The 14,864-nt window shown below is 40.4% G+C and overlaps 2 protein-coding genes across 6 annotated transcripts in view; both read left to right on the top strand.

Annotated features, from left to right (window-relative positions):
* The window catches only part of slc39a14 (solute carrier family 39 member 14), a 37,802-nt gene extending 34,550 nt beyond the window's left edge, over positions 1-3,252 (top strand). For 3 of the 4 annotated variants that reach the window (XM_061906032.1, XM_061906035.1, XM_061906033.1), the window contains 4 exons: positions 324-473; positions 529-751; positions 822-1,006; positions 1,645-3,252. In XM_061906032.1, coding sequence (XP_061762016.1) covers positions 324-473; positions 529-751; positions 822-1,006; positions 1,645-1,797 — 711 coding nt within the window. In that variant the 3' untranslated portion in view covers positions 1,798-3,252. The remainder of the gene's footprint in view (positions 1-323; positions 474-528; positions 752-821; positions 1,007-1,644) is intronic. The other variant, XM_061906034.1, reaches the window with a different exon arrangement.
* A 295-nt stretch (positions 3,253-3,547) lies between these two features.
* ascc2 (activating signal cointegrator 1 complex subunit 2) overlaps positions 3,548-14,864 on the top strand; it is a 29,540-nt gene continuing 18,223 nt past the window's right edge. Inside the window, exons 1-10 of one of the 2 annotated variants that reach the window (XM_061906028.1) lie at positions 3,548-3,704; positions 4,766-4,871; positions 6,876-7,034; positions 8,493-8,666; positions 10,989-11,118; positions 12,260-12,327; positions 12,393-12,500; positions 12,810-12,922; positions 12,993-13,067; positions 13,541-13,645. In XM_061906028.1, coding sequence (XP_061762012.1) covers positions 3,658-3,704; positions 4,766-4,871; positions 6,876-7,034; positions 8,493-8,666; positions 10,989-11,118; positions 12,260-12,327; positions 12,393-12,500; positions 12,810-12,922; positions 12,993-13,067; positions 13,541-13,645 — 1,085 coding nt within the window. In that variant the 5' untranslated portion in view covers positions 3,548-3,657. Of the gene's footprint in view, positions 3,705-4,765; positions 4,872-6,875; positions 7,035-8,321; positions 8,389-8,492; positions 8,667-10,988; positions 11,119-12,259; positions 12,328-12,392; positions 12,501-12,809; positions 12,923-12,992; positions 13,068-13,540; positions 13,646-14,864 lie in introns of those variants that run through there. The other variant, XM_061906029.1, reaches the window with a different exon arrangement.

Raw genomic sequence — 14,864 nt, 5'->3', positions numbered from 1 at the left:
CTCCGCCCTGAGAACGGTAGGTCGTGAGTTCAAACCCCGGTCGATTAATACCAAAGACTATAAAAAAATGGGACCCCCGTTACCTCCCTGCTTTGCACTCAGCATCAAAGGTTGGAATTGGGGGTTAAATCACCAAAAATTTCCCGGGCGCGGCGCCGCTGCTGCCCACTGCTCCTCTCACCTCCCAGGGGGTGATCAAGGGTGATGGGTCAAATGCAGATAATAATTTCGCCACATCTCATGTGTTAACTTAATACATATATACTCCATTGTGTGGGTAAGTGAGCGCATGGCACACTCACTAGACACTCCTTAAACAACAGGGTCACGGACACAGCCAGTACTCGGCGGGCGAGCAAGACACGGAAGAGGGCGAGAGAGAGAAGCTTCAGCAGAACGGCGAGGTCGGAGGTCACGGGGCAAGCAAGCCGGGCGAGGGCGAGCTGATGCTGCGACCCTCCCAGACGCCGCAGGTAGAAAGGTGTGCTGCCCAGCACTGTTCCCCGAAGTTGACCCTGCTCCTCTCAGGACGCTCAGAGCGCAGACGGCGGGGGGCGGGGCAGCAGCTGCTATTGGCTGAAGGAGACGGCCTACTCGGACATCGGCACGCTGGCCTGGATGATCACGCTCAGTGACGGCCTGCACAACTTCATTGATGGCCTGGCCATCGGTGCCTCCTTCACTGCCTCCGTCTTCCAGGGCATCAGCACCTCGGTGGCCATCTTGTGCGAGGAGTTCCCCCACGAGCTGGGTGAGTGGTCCACCTCATCTCTTCAGAGTCTGCTCTTCACCTTCACCTTCACTTTCACCTTGTCCTCCAGGGGACTTTGTCATCCTGCTCAACGCCGGCATGAGCATCCAACAGGCGCTCTTCTTCAACTTCCTGTCGGCATGCTGCTGCTACCTGGGCATGGGCTTTGGAATCCTGGCCGGGAACAGCTTCTCCCCCAACTGGATCTTTGCCCTGGCAGGGGGTATGTTCCTTTACATCGCCCTGGCAGACATGGTGAGGACACTTTGAACAGTAACACTGCCTCTTAACCATCCTGCTACTCAGCTGTGCTACTCAGGTGTAGTACACTTTTACACCACAGGTGGCAGTAATGACAACATCACACAAGTACTCAGGTGTAATACACTTTTACACCACAGGTGGCAGTAATGACAACATCACACAAGTACTCAGGTGTAGTACACTTTTACACCACTGGTGGCAGTAATGACAACACAAGTACTCAGGTGTAATACACTTTCACAGGTGGCAGTAATGACAGCATCACACAAGTACTCAGGTGTAGTACACGTTTACACCACCGGTGGCAGTAATGAATACATCACACAACTACTCAGGTGTAGTACACTTTTACACCACAGGTGGCAGTAAAAACAACATCACACAGAAAAAGTCTGGAGTGAAAGTTTAGAGAAGTTTCTTCAGTGCAAAAATGATGACTGAAGTGGTGAATATGTATTTTTATTTGCACTTTGATTTTATTGACGGTTTATTTAAAATTATATAACATGATTATCATTATTTATTATTAATTGAGTTCAAATGTATTTATTTTGGCATAGTTTGTACATTTTAATAAGAAAGTGTAATAGATAATATAATACTATGATTATTGTTATTTTCTTGGTCAGTTCCCTGAGATGAACGAGGTGAGTCGTGAAGAAGAAGATGCAGGTGGCAGCAGTTTCCTGCTCACCTTCACCATCCAGAACGGAGGTCTGCTGACTGGCTTCTCCATCATGCTGCTGCTCACCACCTACTCTGGACACATCACCATGGACTGACTTTTTGTTGTTGTTGTTGTTGTTGTTGTTCTTCTTCTTCTTCTTCTTCTTCTTCTTCTTCTTCTTCTTCTTCTTCTCCTTCTTCTTCTTGTTACCTACCTACTCTGACCTGCTCAGTGGCCTAGTGGTTAGAGTGTCCGCCCTGAGATCGGTAGGTCGTGAGTTCAAACCCCGGCCGAGTCATACCAAAGACTATAAAAATGGGACCCGTTACCTCCCTGCTAGGCACTAGGCTTCAAGGGTTGGAATAGGAGGTTAAATCACCCAAAAAATGATTTCCCGGGCACGGAACCGCTGCTGCCCACTGCTCCCCTCACCTCCCAGGGGGTGATTAAGGGTGATGGGTCAAATGCAGAGAATAATTTCGCCACATCTAGTATGTGTGTAACAATCATTGGTACTTTAACTTTTAACTTTCTTCTTCTTCTTCTTCTCCCCCTTCTTCTTCTTCTCCTTCTTCTTCTTCTTCTTCTTCTGCTTCTCCTTCTTCTTCTTTTTCCCTTTCTTCTTGGTCCTAGCAAAGATTCCTGGTCACACCTGCTGTGGGTAAGAGGACTTGGACCAAGGACTTGTTGGCTGACAAGTGCAGTAAACGCTGATATCAGCTTTATTTCTTCTACCCCAGAATCTTTTTTTTCTTCTTAATGATCAAATGAAGACGCCCATCTTTGTTCAGGTTCTTTTTTAAAAACACCAATACCTGTCAAACTTCAACTGACTTCATCTCTTTTCTACACACACACATCACTACAACACACACATCACTACACCCACACACATATCACTGCACACACACATCACTACACTCTCCCACACGCACACACACACATCACTACACTCCCCCCACACACACACATCACCACACTCACACACACAACACTACAGACACACATCACTATACACACACACATCACTACACACACACGGGCACACAAACATCCCCATACACACACATCACTACATTTGATCACATCCCTACACACACAGACACATCTGTTCACGTACACACATGGACATGGGTACACACACACACACAGCGGTCCTCCCTCCCTGTCTCCTCATCCAATCAGCAGCCAGGACACATTGAGACGTGAGTGTCAAATGATTGTATTTGCTGCGCAGGCTGTGTTTTGTTGTGTGTACACTTGTACAACAAAGTGACAACAAACAACTTGTATTCTGTGTCTTTGTTGACTGGCAAGTTTTTTTTGTGGTGTCTATAGTAATTACATGATTATTATTATTAGTGTAGCGTGCTGTTTGCACTTCCTATGGGGGCTAAAATGCCTTCTTACCTTTTGACAGGTTTTTGTGAGCAGTGTGTGTGTCATTTATGAAAGAAGCACATTATTTATTATTTCATGTTTATTTCATCAAGCTGGACATTCAATCATAATCATCTCTCACTAGATGATCTTTCCTTTCTTATTTTATAAAATACATTTTCCAAGAATATCCTGTGTCCTGTTTCATATTTACCTTTTCTAATGTTTGACCAATAAAATATATAAATAGACTGCAATATAACAATATTTTCAGGTAATAATCACATGATGTGCATAAATATGTGTTAATGAGATGATTCTATTCAAACAATATACAGTATAATCACATGATGTGTTACTCAGATGATTGTCCATCCATCATCCATTTCCTACCGTATATATGTATAATCATAGTTGAGGTGGCTGCACTCCCCCTGGCGCCCACTAGGGGGCGGTAAGAAGAGAAGCTTTGTTGCGCGACTGGTAGTCGTCAGTGTTGTTTTTAATGCGCATGCGTGCTTGCCACTGCCTGAGAAGGACTGACTGACATATTTCAAATGAAAACTTGAGAACGGGGTTAGGACAAGCGGTAGAAATGGATGGATGGATGGACTTGAGGACGGAGCATACTGAATGTACAAGGTGACTTTCATAGTCTAAATGACACATTGCACTGTTTTGTTTAGTTAGCTTAAGCTAACTGCCCTGTTAGCTTAGCGTTAGCTTCCTCCTCACAAATACCTTCTTATCCACATTTACTTACTTTTAATTAGGTTTAAATCCAAAAAATAAGATGAACTCACTTTAAACATGTGACAGGCCCTCACATAGTTAGCAACAATCATTCCTATAAAAGTAACAAGTATTCCTATAAAACTAACAAGAATTCCTACAAAATTAAAAGGTATTCCAATAAAATTAACAGGTATTCCGATAAAACAAACAAGTATTCCTATAAAACTCTTTGTTTTGACATGATTGAACAGAATAATATCAATGATTGAACAGAATAATATCAATGATTGAACAGAATATCAATGATTGAACAGAACAATATCAATGATTTGAACTAGTTGTAGACTAAACTTGCAGCACTGCACTAATATGATGCATTCTAATAATTACTAACAAGTAGTAGTAAACCATAGTTGTCACTTTTTAAAGCGACTTGCTTCATCTAAATGTTTGTCAAACATGGTTCAGTTTCTTTTTTAATATAAATTATTCATATCTGTGTTCACATGTCAAGTGTGTAGTTAATATAAATGATTCATATGTGTGTGTAGTTAATCTAAATGATTAATATGTCTGTAGTTAATCTAAATGATTTATATGTGTGTAATTAATATAAATTATTCATACGTGTGTAGTTAATCTAAAATTCATGTGTGTGTGATGTTAATGTAAATGATTCATTTATGTGTGTGTAGTTAATCTAAATGATTCATATGTGTGTGTACTTAATATAAATTAATGATATGTGTGTGTAGTTAATCTAAATTATTCATATGTGTGTGTAGTTAATCTAAATGATTCATATGTGTGTGTAGTTAATCTAAATGATTCATATGTGTGTGTAGTTAATATAAATGATTCATTCATATGTGTGTGACTGTGTAGTTAATATAAATTATTCATATGTGTGTGTAGTTAATCTAAATGTCATTTCCTGCACTAACAAAGAGAGTGTTGTGATTGGTCAGAGACATTAAAGGGGGAGGAGCCATGGCCAGCATAAAAGTACCACTGGATGAGCAGCAGGTGACACAAAGTCATGTTGAGGGAAAACACCGTTTACTGGCTGCTCTGGTGAGTCAACACTCTTCTTCCATCTTCTTCCATATCCTTACATGTCCTCCCATCTTCTTCCATGTCCTCCATGTTCTTCCATGTCTTTGCATGTCTTCCATGTTCTTCCATGTTCCTCCTTGTTCCTCCATCTTCTTCCATCTTCTTAAAAAGTTAAAAAAGTCAAAGTACCAATGATTGTCACACACACACTAGGTGTGGTGAAATTATTCTCTGCACTTGAGTCATCACCCTTGATCACTCCCTGGGAGGTGAAGGGTGCAGTGAGCAGCAGCGATGGCCACGCCCCATCTTCTTCCATGTAGGATAGGATAGGTCTTTATTGTCATTGCACAAGTACAACAAAACTTTTTTTTCAGCACAAACCTGTTAGAGAATACACAAAAACAAACAGTGTATATGGTTACAGTACAGGAACGCCCTGTAACAGATGGGAAAAAGGTAAACGCTGGGGAAGGATGAGTAAAAAAAATACAATTTAGACTGGGCTCCTAAGGGGGCCCAGTCTGGAGTGGGGAAAAAAACCCTCCATAGCAAAGCACATATACATATTACAACATACATCTCGAGATATCTACAGTAGCAACAGAAGGCAGGGAGTTCAAGGTCATGATGGTAGGCCGCAGCTCTCAGGTGCTGACCGTCCATTCATCACCCCTATGGGATTGCGTCTAGGGCGTTGAGTTGGGGGGGTATGTGTGGCGTATATTTTTGTGGATGTGTGTGTGTGTAAGCCCGTAGTGTGTCTCTGTTCCATGGCCTTGATGTATTGTCGAGTCGCTAGTCCAAAGTCAACAACAACTGGTGTGTGTCCTTGAGAGACAAGAAGGCTGTTTGTTGTGTCTTCGGTGCACTGTCCTTCGGGAGAGTCTCGAAGCCAGGGAAACAATCCAAATTAGAATGTTTTGTATGCGGGTGAAAATAAAATTTGCTTTTCACTCTAAATTGTCTATGACTGGTCCTCAAAACTGCGGGGTAGACAGTCCGATGTAATCCACAGTTCTCCCCGCATCCTCCAATCATTTGTGGCAGCTTTGGGGTACTTTGAAGACTGCCAGCAACTTCCAATTTGTCGACAAACCGGAGCAACGCTTACTCCAATCAGCAGATGTCCTGTTGTCATAATTCCGAATAGGTGGATATCTTCACGTCCTCGACAGAAAAGGGTCGCCAGGCACACGGCCCTCCTTCTTCTCCCAAGAGTCCGTCGTGTGTCCGGCAACAACCGCTTCGTCACGACAGCAGGTTACCCCAAAACCAAGATCTTGTCAATTTTGTTGAGGCCATTTAAATAGTTCCAATGTTTAGATTTGGAGAGCAGTGCAAAAAGAGGCAACAAGAAAGTTAAGTTAAGACAAGACAAGACATAGAAGCAAGCAGGAGAGATAAGGGAGAGGAAAGGGGAGCGTCCACCCTCGATGAGTGCCAGAGAGAAAGCATGTACTCCATGTCCTGCCATGATCTTCTTGTTCTTCCATGCCCTCCATGTTCTTCCATGTCCTTCCATGTCCTCCATGTTATTCCATGTTCTTCCATGTCCTGCCATGATCTCCATGTTCTTCCATGATCTCCATGTTCTTCCATATCCTCCGTCTTCTTCCATGTACTCCGTCTTCTTCCATGTTTTTCCATGTTCTTCCATGTTCTTCCATGATCTCCATGTTCTTCCATGTCCTCCATGATCTCCATATTTTTCCATGTTCTTCCACGTCCTCCATGTTCTTCCATGTCCTCAATGTCCTTCCATGTCCTCCATGTCCTGCCGTGTCCTCCATGTCCTGCCATGATCTCCATGTCCTGCCATGATCTCTATGTCCTGCCATGTCCTCCATGTTCTTCCACGTCCTCCATGTCCTTCCATGTTCTCCCATGTCCTCTATGTCCTGCCGTAATCTCCATGTCCTGCCATGATCTCTATGTCCTGCCATGTCCTCCATGTTCTTCCATTATCTCCATGTTCTTCCATTATCTACATGTTCTTCCATGATCTCCATGTTGTGTTAGCACCCTGACAGGAAGCAGGAGCGCCTCTTTGTGCCTTACAAGCCGCTGTCAGACGGCAGCTCCCCTGCTGAGGTGGAGGAGTTCTTGGAGCGTGCCAAATTCCTGGTTGAGGACCTGGACTGGCTGCTGGCTCTGCCACACGACAGGTTTTGGTGTCAGGTGAGCCACCTTGATGTACTGCTTAGTAGAAGCACTCCAGAGTGGAATGTTAGTGTTCACACAGCAGAGGTGTTGACCGATTCCAGTCTGACTCAACATATGCTAAGATACCAAGCACTAAAGCCTTTCTCGCTGCTTGATTAGATTAATGATTATGCTTTCTGTATCAAACCGCTAACTCGGTAGCTCTCTGGTGCAGCGTGGCTAGCGGGCTGCTGGAGTCAAAGCTAGTCACACTGTAGCGTTAGCCTGTGCCAAGTGTCATGTCCAAATATATTTGATTTGAACATGCAAGCACAAGGCACATACTTTTGGCTGATCTCTTCCCCATGTGAAGCCATGAAACAGTGAAGGATTGAAAAATATTGACTTTGCTGTAGGTTAATTTGGGGTTGGGCAAGCCAAAATGTTGAAAGAGCCTTGTTGGCTAACAGTTGCTGAGGTCTGGAACAACATTGCACACAAACAACCATTAGAAATGCAGCCAAAATTCCATGCAAATATAGACAGAGGACATAAGTCCAGGAAATTCAAAATATGCCTACAAACCAGGCATAATAATGCTAGCCTATATAGCATGTTAGCATGGATTAGCTTATAGTCATGGAGTGACCAAATATGCCTGATTAGCACTCCATACAAGTCAATAACATCAACAAAGCTCACCATTGTGCATTCGTGCACACCGTATAAAATGTTTGGTGGACAAAATGAGACAAAGTAGGAGTGGTATAAAAGACGGAGAAAGTTTTACAATTACGGTGAGTTAAGAACAGCCAAAATGAGTAGGACAAAATACTTTCACATGAGTGAAACATAAACACAAACATGAAAAAGTGGGACTTGAAAACCTTTAGTAAGGTTTGTCCTCCTATATTAAAACAAAACCAATATAGTTTAGCCCCATCATTTTCCTTTTTCATAAATGTTTGCATAATGAGTGAGATGCAATTCAGGCTATGAATGTAACCCAGCTCAGCATTTACTTTTCATCTAATGCAAACCACCTACCATAGTCATGGTCAAAAAATATATATATTTACATTTTTTAAGCCATTACCAATGGTTATAAATAAGAATCGAGATTCATTCTAAAATTTATTTTAGCCCCCTGAACGCTGTAGTGTTCATCATTATGCTGCTTTTTAACACAGCTGATCTGCCAGAGAATAAGAAGACGTAGCAAGTTGTGACTTTGTCGTTATGTTTAGCAAGTATCCATCCATCCATCCATTTTCTATCGCTTATTCCCTTTGGGGCCGCGGGGGGCGCTGGTGCCCATCTCAGCTACAATCAGGCGGAAGGCGTGTACACCCTGGACAAGTCGCCACATCATCGCAGGGCCGTGTAGCAAGTATTCATACAATATTTTTAGACTTATAGATTAGTGATGAATCAGGTCACATTTTGATGAAAGACTTCTCAACGTGACCATTGTTGATATTTGTCCTCCACCAGGTGGTGTTTGACCAGTCTCTGCACAAATGTCTGGACTCCTACCTTCTTCACGCTCCTCGCGGCCTCGACCTGACAACCCCGCCCTCGTCCCCCACCGCCACTCAAATGCAACGCTCGCTTCACAAGGCCGTCTTCTTGACCTTCCTTAGGATGGCCACTCATAAAGAGTCGAAGGTGAACATCCAGTCACTATCTGACTCTCATAAAGGGTCAAAGGTGAACATCCAATCACTATCTGACTCTCATAGCGTCAAAGGTGAACATCCAATCACTATCTGACTCTCATAAAGAGTCAAAGGTCAACATCCAATGACTATATCTCCTAAAGAGTCAAAGATGAACATCTAGCCACTATCTGACTCTCGTAACGAGTCAAAGGTGAACATCCAGGCACTATATGACTCTTAAAGAGTCAAAGGTCAACATTTACCCACTATCTGACTCTCATAAAGAGTCAAAGGTCAACATCCAATCACTATCTGACTCTCGAAGAGTCAAAGGTCATCATACATTTCAACTAGTATGGTTGACATGTAGAAGATAATGTTTCATGTGTAGTGACTTGTTATAACTAGTATAGTTGACATGCAAAATAAGTTTCATGTGCAATGACTTGTTATAACTAGTATGGTTGAAATGTAAAAGATAATGTTTCATGTGCAGTGACTTGTCATAACTAGTATGGTTGATATGTAAAAGATAATGTTTCTTGTGCAGTGACTTGTTATAAGTAGTAGGGTTGACATGTAAAAGATAATGTTTCATGTGCAGTGACTTGTTATAACAAGTATGGCTGAAATGTAAAATATGATGTTTGATGTGTAGTGACTTGTTATAACTAGTATGGTTGACATGTAAAATATACTTTTTGATGTGTAGTGACTTGGTATAACTAGTATGGTTGACATTTAAAAGATAATGTTTCATGTGCAATGACTTGTTACAACTAGTATGGTTGAAATGTAAAAGATAATGTTTCATGTGCAGTGACTTGTCATAACTAGTATGGTTGACATGTAAAATATATTGTTTCATGTGCAGTGACTTGTTATAACTATGGTTGACATGTAAATTATGATGTTTGATGTGTAGTGACTTGTTATAACTAGTATAGTTGACATTCAAAAGATAATGTTTCATGTGCAATGACTTGTTATAACTAGTATGGTTAAAATGTAAAATATAATGTTTATGTGCAGTGACTTGTTATAACTAGTATGGTTGACATGTAAAATATATTGTTTCATGTGCAATGACTTGTTATAACTAGTATGGTTGAAATGTAAAAGATAATGTTTCATGTGCAGTGACTTGTCATTACTAGTATGGTTGATATGTAAAATATAATGTTTCTTGTGCAGTGACTTGTTATAACTAGTATGGTTGACTTGTAAAAGATAATGTTTCATGTGCAGTGACTTATTATAACTAGTATGGTTGAAATGTAAAATATGATGTTTGATGTGTAGTGACTTGTTATAACTAGTACGGTTGACATGTAAAATATAATTTTTGATGTGTAGTGACTTGGTATAACTAGTATGGTTGACATTTAAAAGATAATGTTTCATGTGCAATGACTTGTTATAACTAGTGTGGTTGTAATGTAAAAGATAATGTTTCATGTGCAGTGACTTGTTATAACTAGTATGGTTGACATGTAAAATATATTGTTTCGTGTGAATTAATTGATTAATGGTTTATTTATTTTGAGCCATGCCAACAAAACAAAAGAATGACATAAAATACAAAAGAAATATATATATATATACATTATTTTTACACCTACATTGAAAACATTACATGTGACTAATCTTTTGTAGATGTCAAGATTGGCTCAAAAGGGAGTGGGAAGAAGTAAACTTATTAGGTCACACCCCTATACATATACAATATATATATACAATATATAATACAATAATATATATAATATAATTCAATTCAGTGTTTGCTGCGTAGATGCTATATATTATATATATATATAATACATTTAAATTCACACACACTTACATATATACATATGCACACACACATCTATACACAACACACACATATATACAATTTATATATATATATATATACAGTATATATATATATATATTCATGTATATATATATGTATACACACATACATATACACACATAATCACATACACATACATACACACATGCATATACCCAAAATACACACATATCCATCATATACACACACACCTATATAAATACTATATATATAATAGTATATATAATATACACTTTAGTCTAAACATTATTAACAGTTTTTGGTGCCTATGAGAACAAGCTTTCATTTTGACTGTGAGATTAGTGGTTAATAGTGGATCTGTGGCTGTGGAGCTACTGTGCAGTTACTTGTTATAACTATGGTTGACATGTAAAAGATATTGTTTCATGTGCAGTGACTTGTTATAACTAGTGTGGTTGAAATGTAAAAGATAATATTTAATGGAAAGAGACTGTTGTGCTTGTCTTCCTGCAGGAGAACTTCATCACACCGTCTGTGTTTGGAGAAATCCTCTATGAGAACTTCCTGTTTGATGTTCCTAAAATGATGGACCTGTGTGTGCTCTTTGGGCGGGGCAACAGTCAACTGCTGCACAAGATGATAGGTGTGTCCCATGACCACAACACCATCATATTATATAGATGTACCAACCCCGTTTCCATATGAGTTGGGAAATTGTGTTGGATGTAAATATAAACGGAATACAATGATTTGCAAATCATTTTCAAAAGTTGGGTGCCGTGATTGGGTATAAAAACAGCTTCCATGAAATGCTAAGTAATTCACAAACAAGGATGGGGTGAGGGTCACCACTTTGTAAGCAAATTGTCAAACAGTTTTAGAACAAAATTTCTCAATGAGCTATTGCAAGGAACTAGGGATTCAACCATCTACGGTCCGTAAGATCATCAAAAAATTCAGAGAATCTGGAGAAATCACTGCACATAAGCGATTATATTACGGACTTTTGATACTTCAGGCGGTACTGCATCGAAAACCGACATCAGTTTATAAAGGACATCACCACATGGGCTCACGAACATTTCATACAACCACTGTCAGTAACTACAGTTGGTCGCTGCATCTGTAAGTGCAAGTTAAAACTCTACTATACAAAGCCAAACCCATTTATCAACAATATTCTGAAACGCCGCCGACTTGGCTGGGCCCGAGCTCACCTAAGATGGACTGATGCAAAGTGGAAAGGTGTTCTGTGGTCTGACGAGTCCACATTTCAAATTATATTTGGAAACAGAGGACGTGGTGTCCACCAGAACAAAGAGGAAAATAACCATTCGGATTGTTATAGGCGCAAAGTTCAAAAGCCAGCATCTGTGATGGTATGGGGGTGTATTAGTGCCCAGGGCATGGGTAACTTACACATCTGTGAAGGCACCATTAACGCTGAAAGGTCCATGCAGGTTTCTGAGTTTGAACATCAAATATCTTGTCTTTGTAGTGCATTCCATTGATTATGGATTGAAAAGGATTTGCAAATCATTGAATTCTGTTTTTAACACAATTTCCCAACTCATACGGAAACAGGGTTTGTAGGTGTGTGTGTCACATGACCACAACACCATCATATTATATAGATGTAGGTGTCACATGAACACAACACCATCATATTATATAGATGTTGGTGTGTCACATGATCACACCACCATCATATTATATAGATGTAGGTGTGTGTCACATGACCACAACACCATCATCCTATATTCAATATTGATGTTCTTGTGTAGACAACATCTTCACGCAGCAGCCGTCCTACTACACAGACTTGGAGCAGACTGTGCCTACTGTCTTACAGGTGAGACCACACTTGTCATGTTGGCGCTAAAGAACAACACGAGACATCTTCTTCTTCTCCATCAGGTGTTTGACACCATCATGGACAGGTGTGGCCTGCCATGTGACACTGCCACACAGCCCATGAAGCTCAACGCACACAAACAGCCCACTGCCATCAGCATGACTCAGCAGGTCAGAATGATGTCACCTGTCCTGAGTTTGTTTTAAACATGCTGAGCTCAATACAACACAATACTTGTCTTGTGTCTTCAGGACTTTGTGGACATAGTCCTCTACCTCTGTGACTTCACTGCTGTTATTCCATCTTGTTGTTGTCTTGTGTCTTCAGGACTTTGTGGACATAGTCTTCTACCTCTGTGACTCCACTGACTTTATTCCATCTTCTGGTTGTCTTGTGTCTTCAGGACTTTGTGGACATAGTCCTCTACCTTTGTGACTCCACTGACTTTATTCCATCTTCTTGTTGTCTTGTGTCTTCAGGACTTTGTGGACATAGTCCTCTACCTCTGTGACTCCACCAGCACTTTACACGCCTTCTTCACCATCTTCCCTGCGGCCTGCTCCACCTTCCACTCTCACGGCTTCCTCTGCAGGTATGTCCATAGGTGGGCCTTACCTGAAACTCTGCCCCCAGATAATCCCCCATTCTTCTTCCTGCCAAAGACTGACAGCATTTTACGAGACCGTCGTGTCCGAGCTGGAAAAGGCCCTGAGGAACAGGAACTTTCAGGATGAAAGGTGACCAAGAATGAATTGATGAAATTAGCAATTTCATCAATGAATGGATGAAATGATTGTTTAATGTAGGAATGAATGATTTCATGTATGACTGAATTAATGTATGAGTGACTTCACAATTGACTGTATTAATAAATCAATGAATGATCGAAATAATGAATGAATGATTGTATGTATGACTTAACGTTTGACTGTAATAAATCAATGAATGATCAAAATAATTAATGAATTGATTGTATGTTAACGTTTGTTGTTAATTAAATTAATTAATTAAATAATGAATGAATGTATTAAGATGAATTAAATAATGTATGATGAATTAATGAATAAAGTAATGTATTAATTAAATAATACATTAAGTAATGTATGAATGAATGAAGTAATGTATGAATGAATACATCAATGAATGAATACATGGATGAATGAAATAGTGAATGTGTTAAGATGAATATAATAATGATGTGTCTTTTCAGTCTTCAGGAGGAAGTGTGGAGAAGACTGTCTCACTCATGTAGGAAGATGCTGGAGATGTCTCACCTGCTGCTGCATCACACCTGTCTCACTCCCATCTTGGAGGGGTGAACACACACATGCACACACACTTGTCTCACCTGCTGCTGTATCACTTCTGTCTCACCCCCATCTTGGAGGGGTGAACACACACACACACACCTGCTGCTGCATCACACCTGTCTCACTCCCATCTTGGAGGGGTGAACACACATGCACACATGCTGCTGGATCACAACTGTATCACTCCCATCTTGGAGGGGTGAATGCACACACATGCTGCTGCTTTACACCTGTCTCACTCCCATCTTTGAGGGGTGAACACACACACATGCACACACACTTGTCTCGCCTGCTGCTGCATCACACCTGTCTCACTCCCATATTGGAGGGGTAAACACATGCACACGCACACACATGCACACACACGTGTGTATAATGTACGTGTATTTAATGTACATGTGCATATAATGTACTTGTGTATATCATGTACTAGTGCATATAATGTACATACATATGTATATAATGTACATGCATATATAATTTACATGCGTATATAATGTACTTGTGCATATAATGTACAAACCCTGTTTCCATATGAGTTGGGACATTGTGTTAGATGTAAATATAAACAGAATACTATGATTTGCAAATCATTTTCAACCCATATTCAGTTGAATATGCTACAAAGACATCATATTTGATGTTCAAACTGATAAACATGTTTTTTTTGCAAATAATCATTAACTTTAGAATTTGATGCCAGCAACACGTGACAAAGAAGTTAAGAAAGGTGGCAATTATTACTGATAAAGTTGAGAAATACTCATCAAGCACTTAATTGGAACATCCCACAGGTGTGCAGGCTATTTGGGAACAGGTGGGTGCCATGATTGGGTATAAAAGCAGCTTCCAAGAAATGCTAAGTAATTCACAATCAAGGATGGGGCGAGGGTCACCAATTTGTAAGCAATTTGCCGAACAGTTTTAGAACAACATTTCTCAATGAGCTATTGCAAGGAGTTTAGGGATTTTACCATCTACTGTCCGTAAAATCATCAAAAGGTTCAGAGAATCTGGAGAAATAACTGCAAGTAAGCGATGATATTACGGACCTTTGATCCCTCAGGTGGTACTGCATCAAAAACCGACATCAGTGTGTAAAGGATATCACCACATGGGCTCAGGAACACTTCATAAAACCACTGTCCGTAACTACAGTTGGTTGCTACATCTGTAAGTGCAAGTTAAAACTCTACTATGCAAAGCCAAAACCATTTATCAACA

Source organism: Nerophis ophidion, linkage group LG07 (assembly GCF_033978795.1).
Source record: "Nerophis ophidion isolate RoL-2023_Sa linkage group LG07, RoL_Noph_v1.0, whole genome shotgun sequence".
NCBI classification, from domain to species: domain Eukaryota; kingdom Metazoa; phylum Chordata; class Actinopteri; order Syngnathiformes; family Syngnathidae; genus Nerophis; species Nerophis ophidion.
Note: the sequence above shows the minus strand (reverse complement) of the source record. Positions and strands in the feature narration are given on the sequence as shown.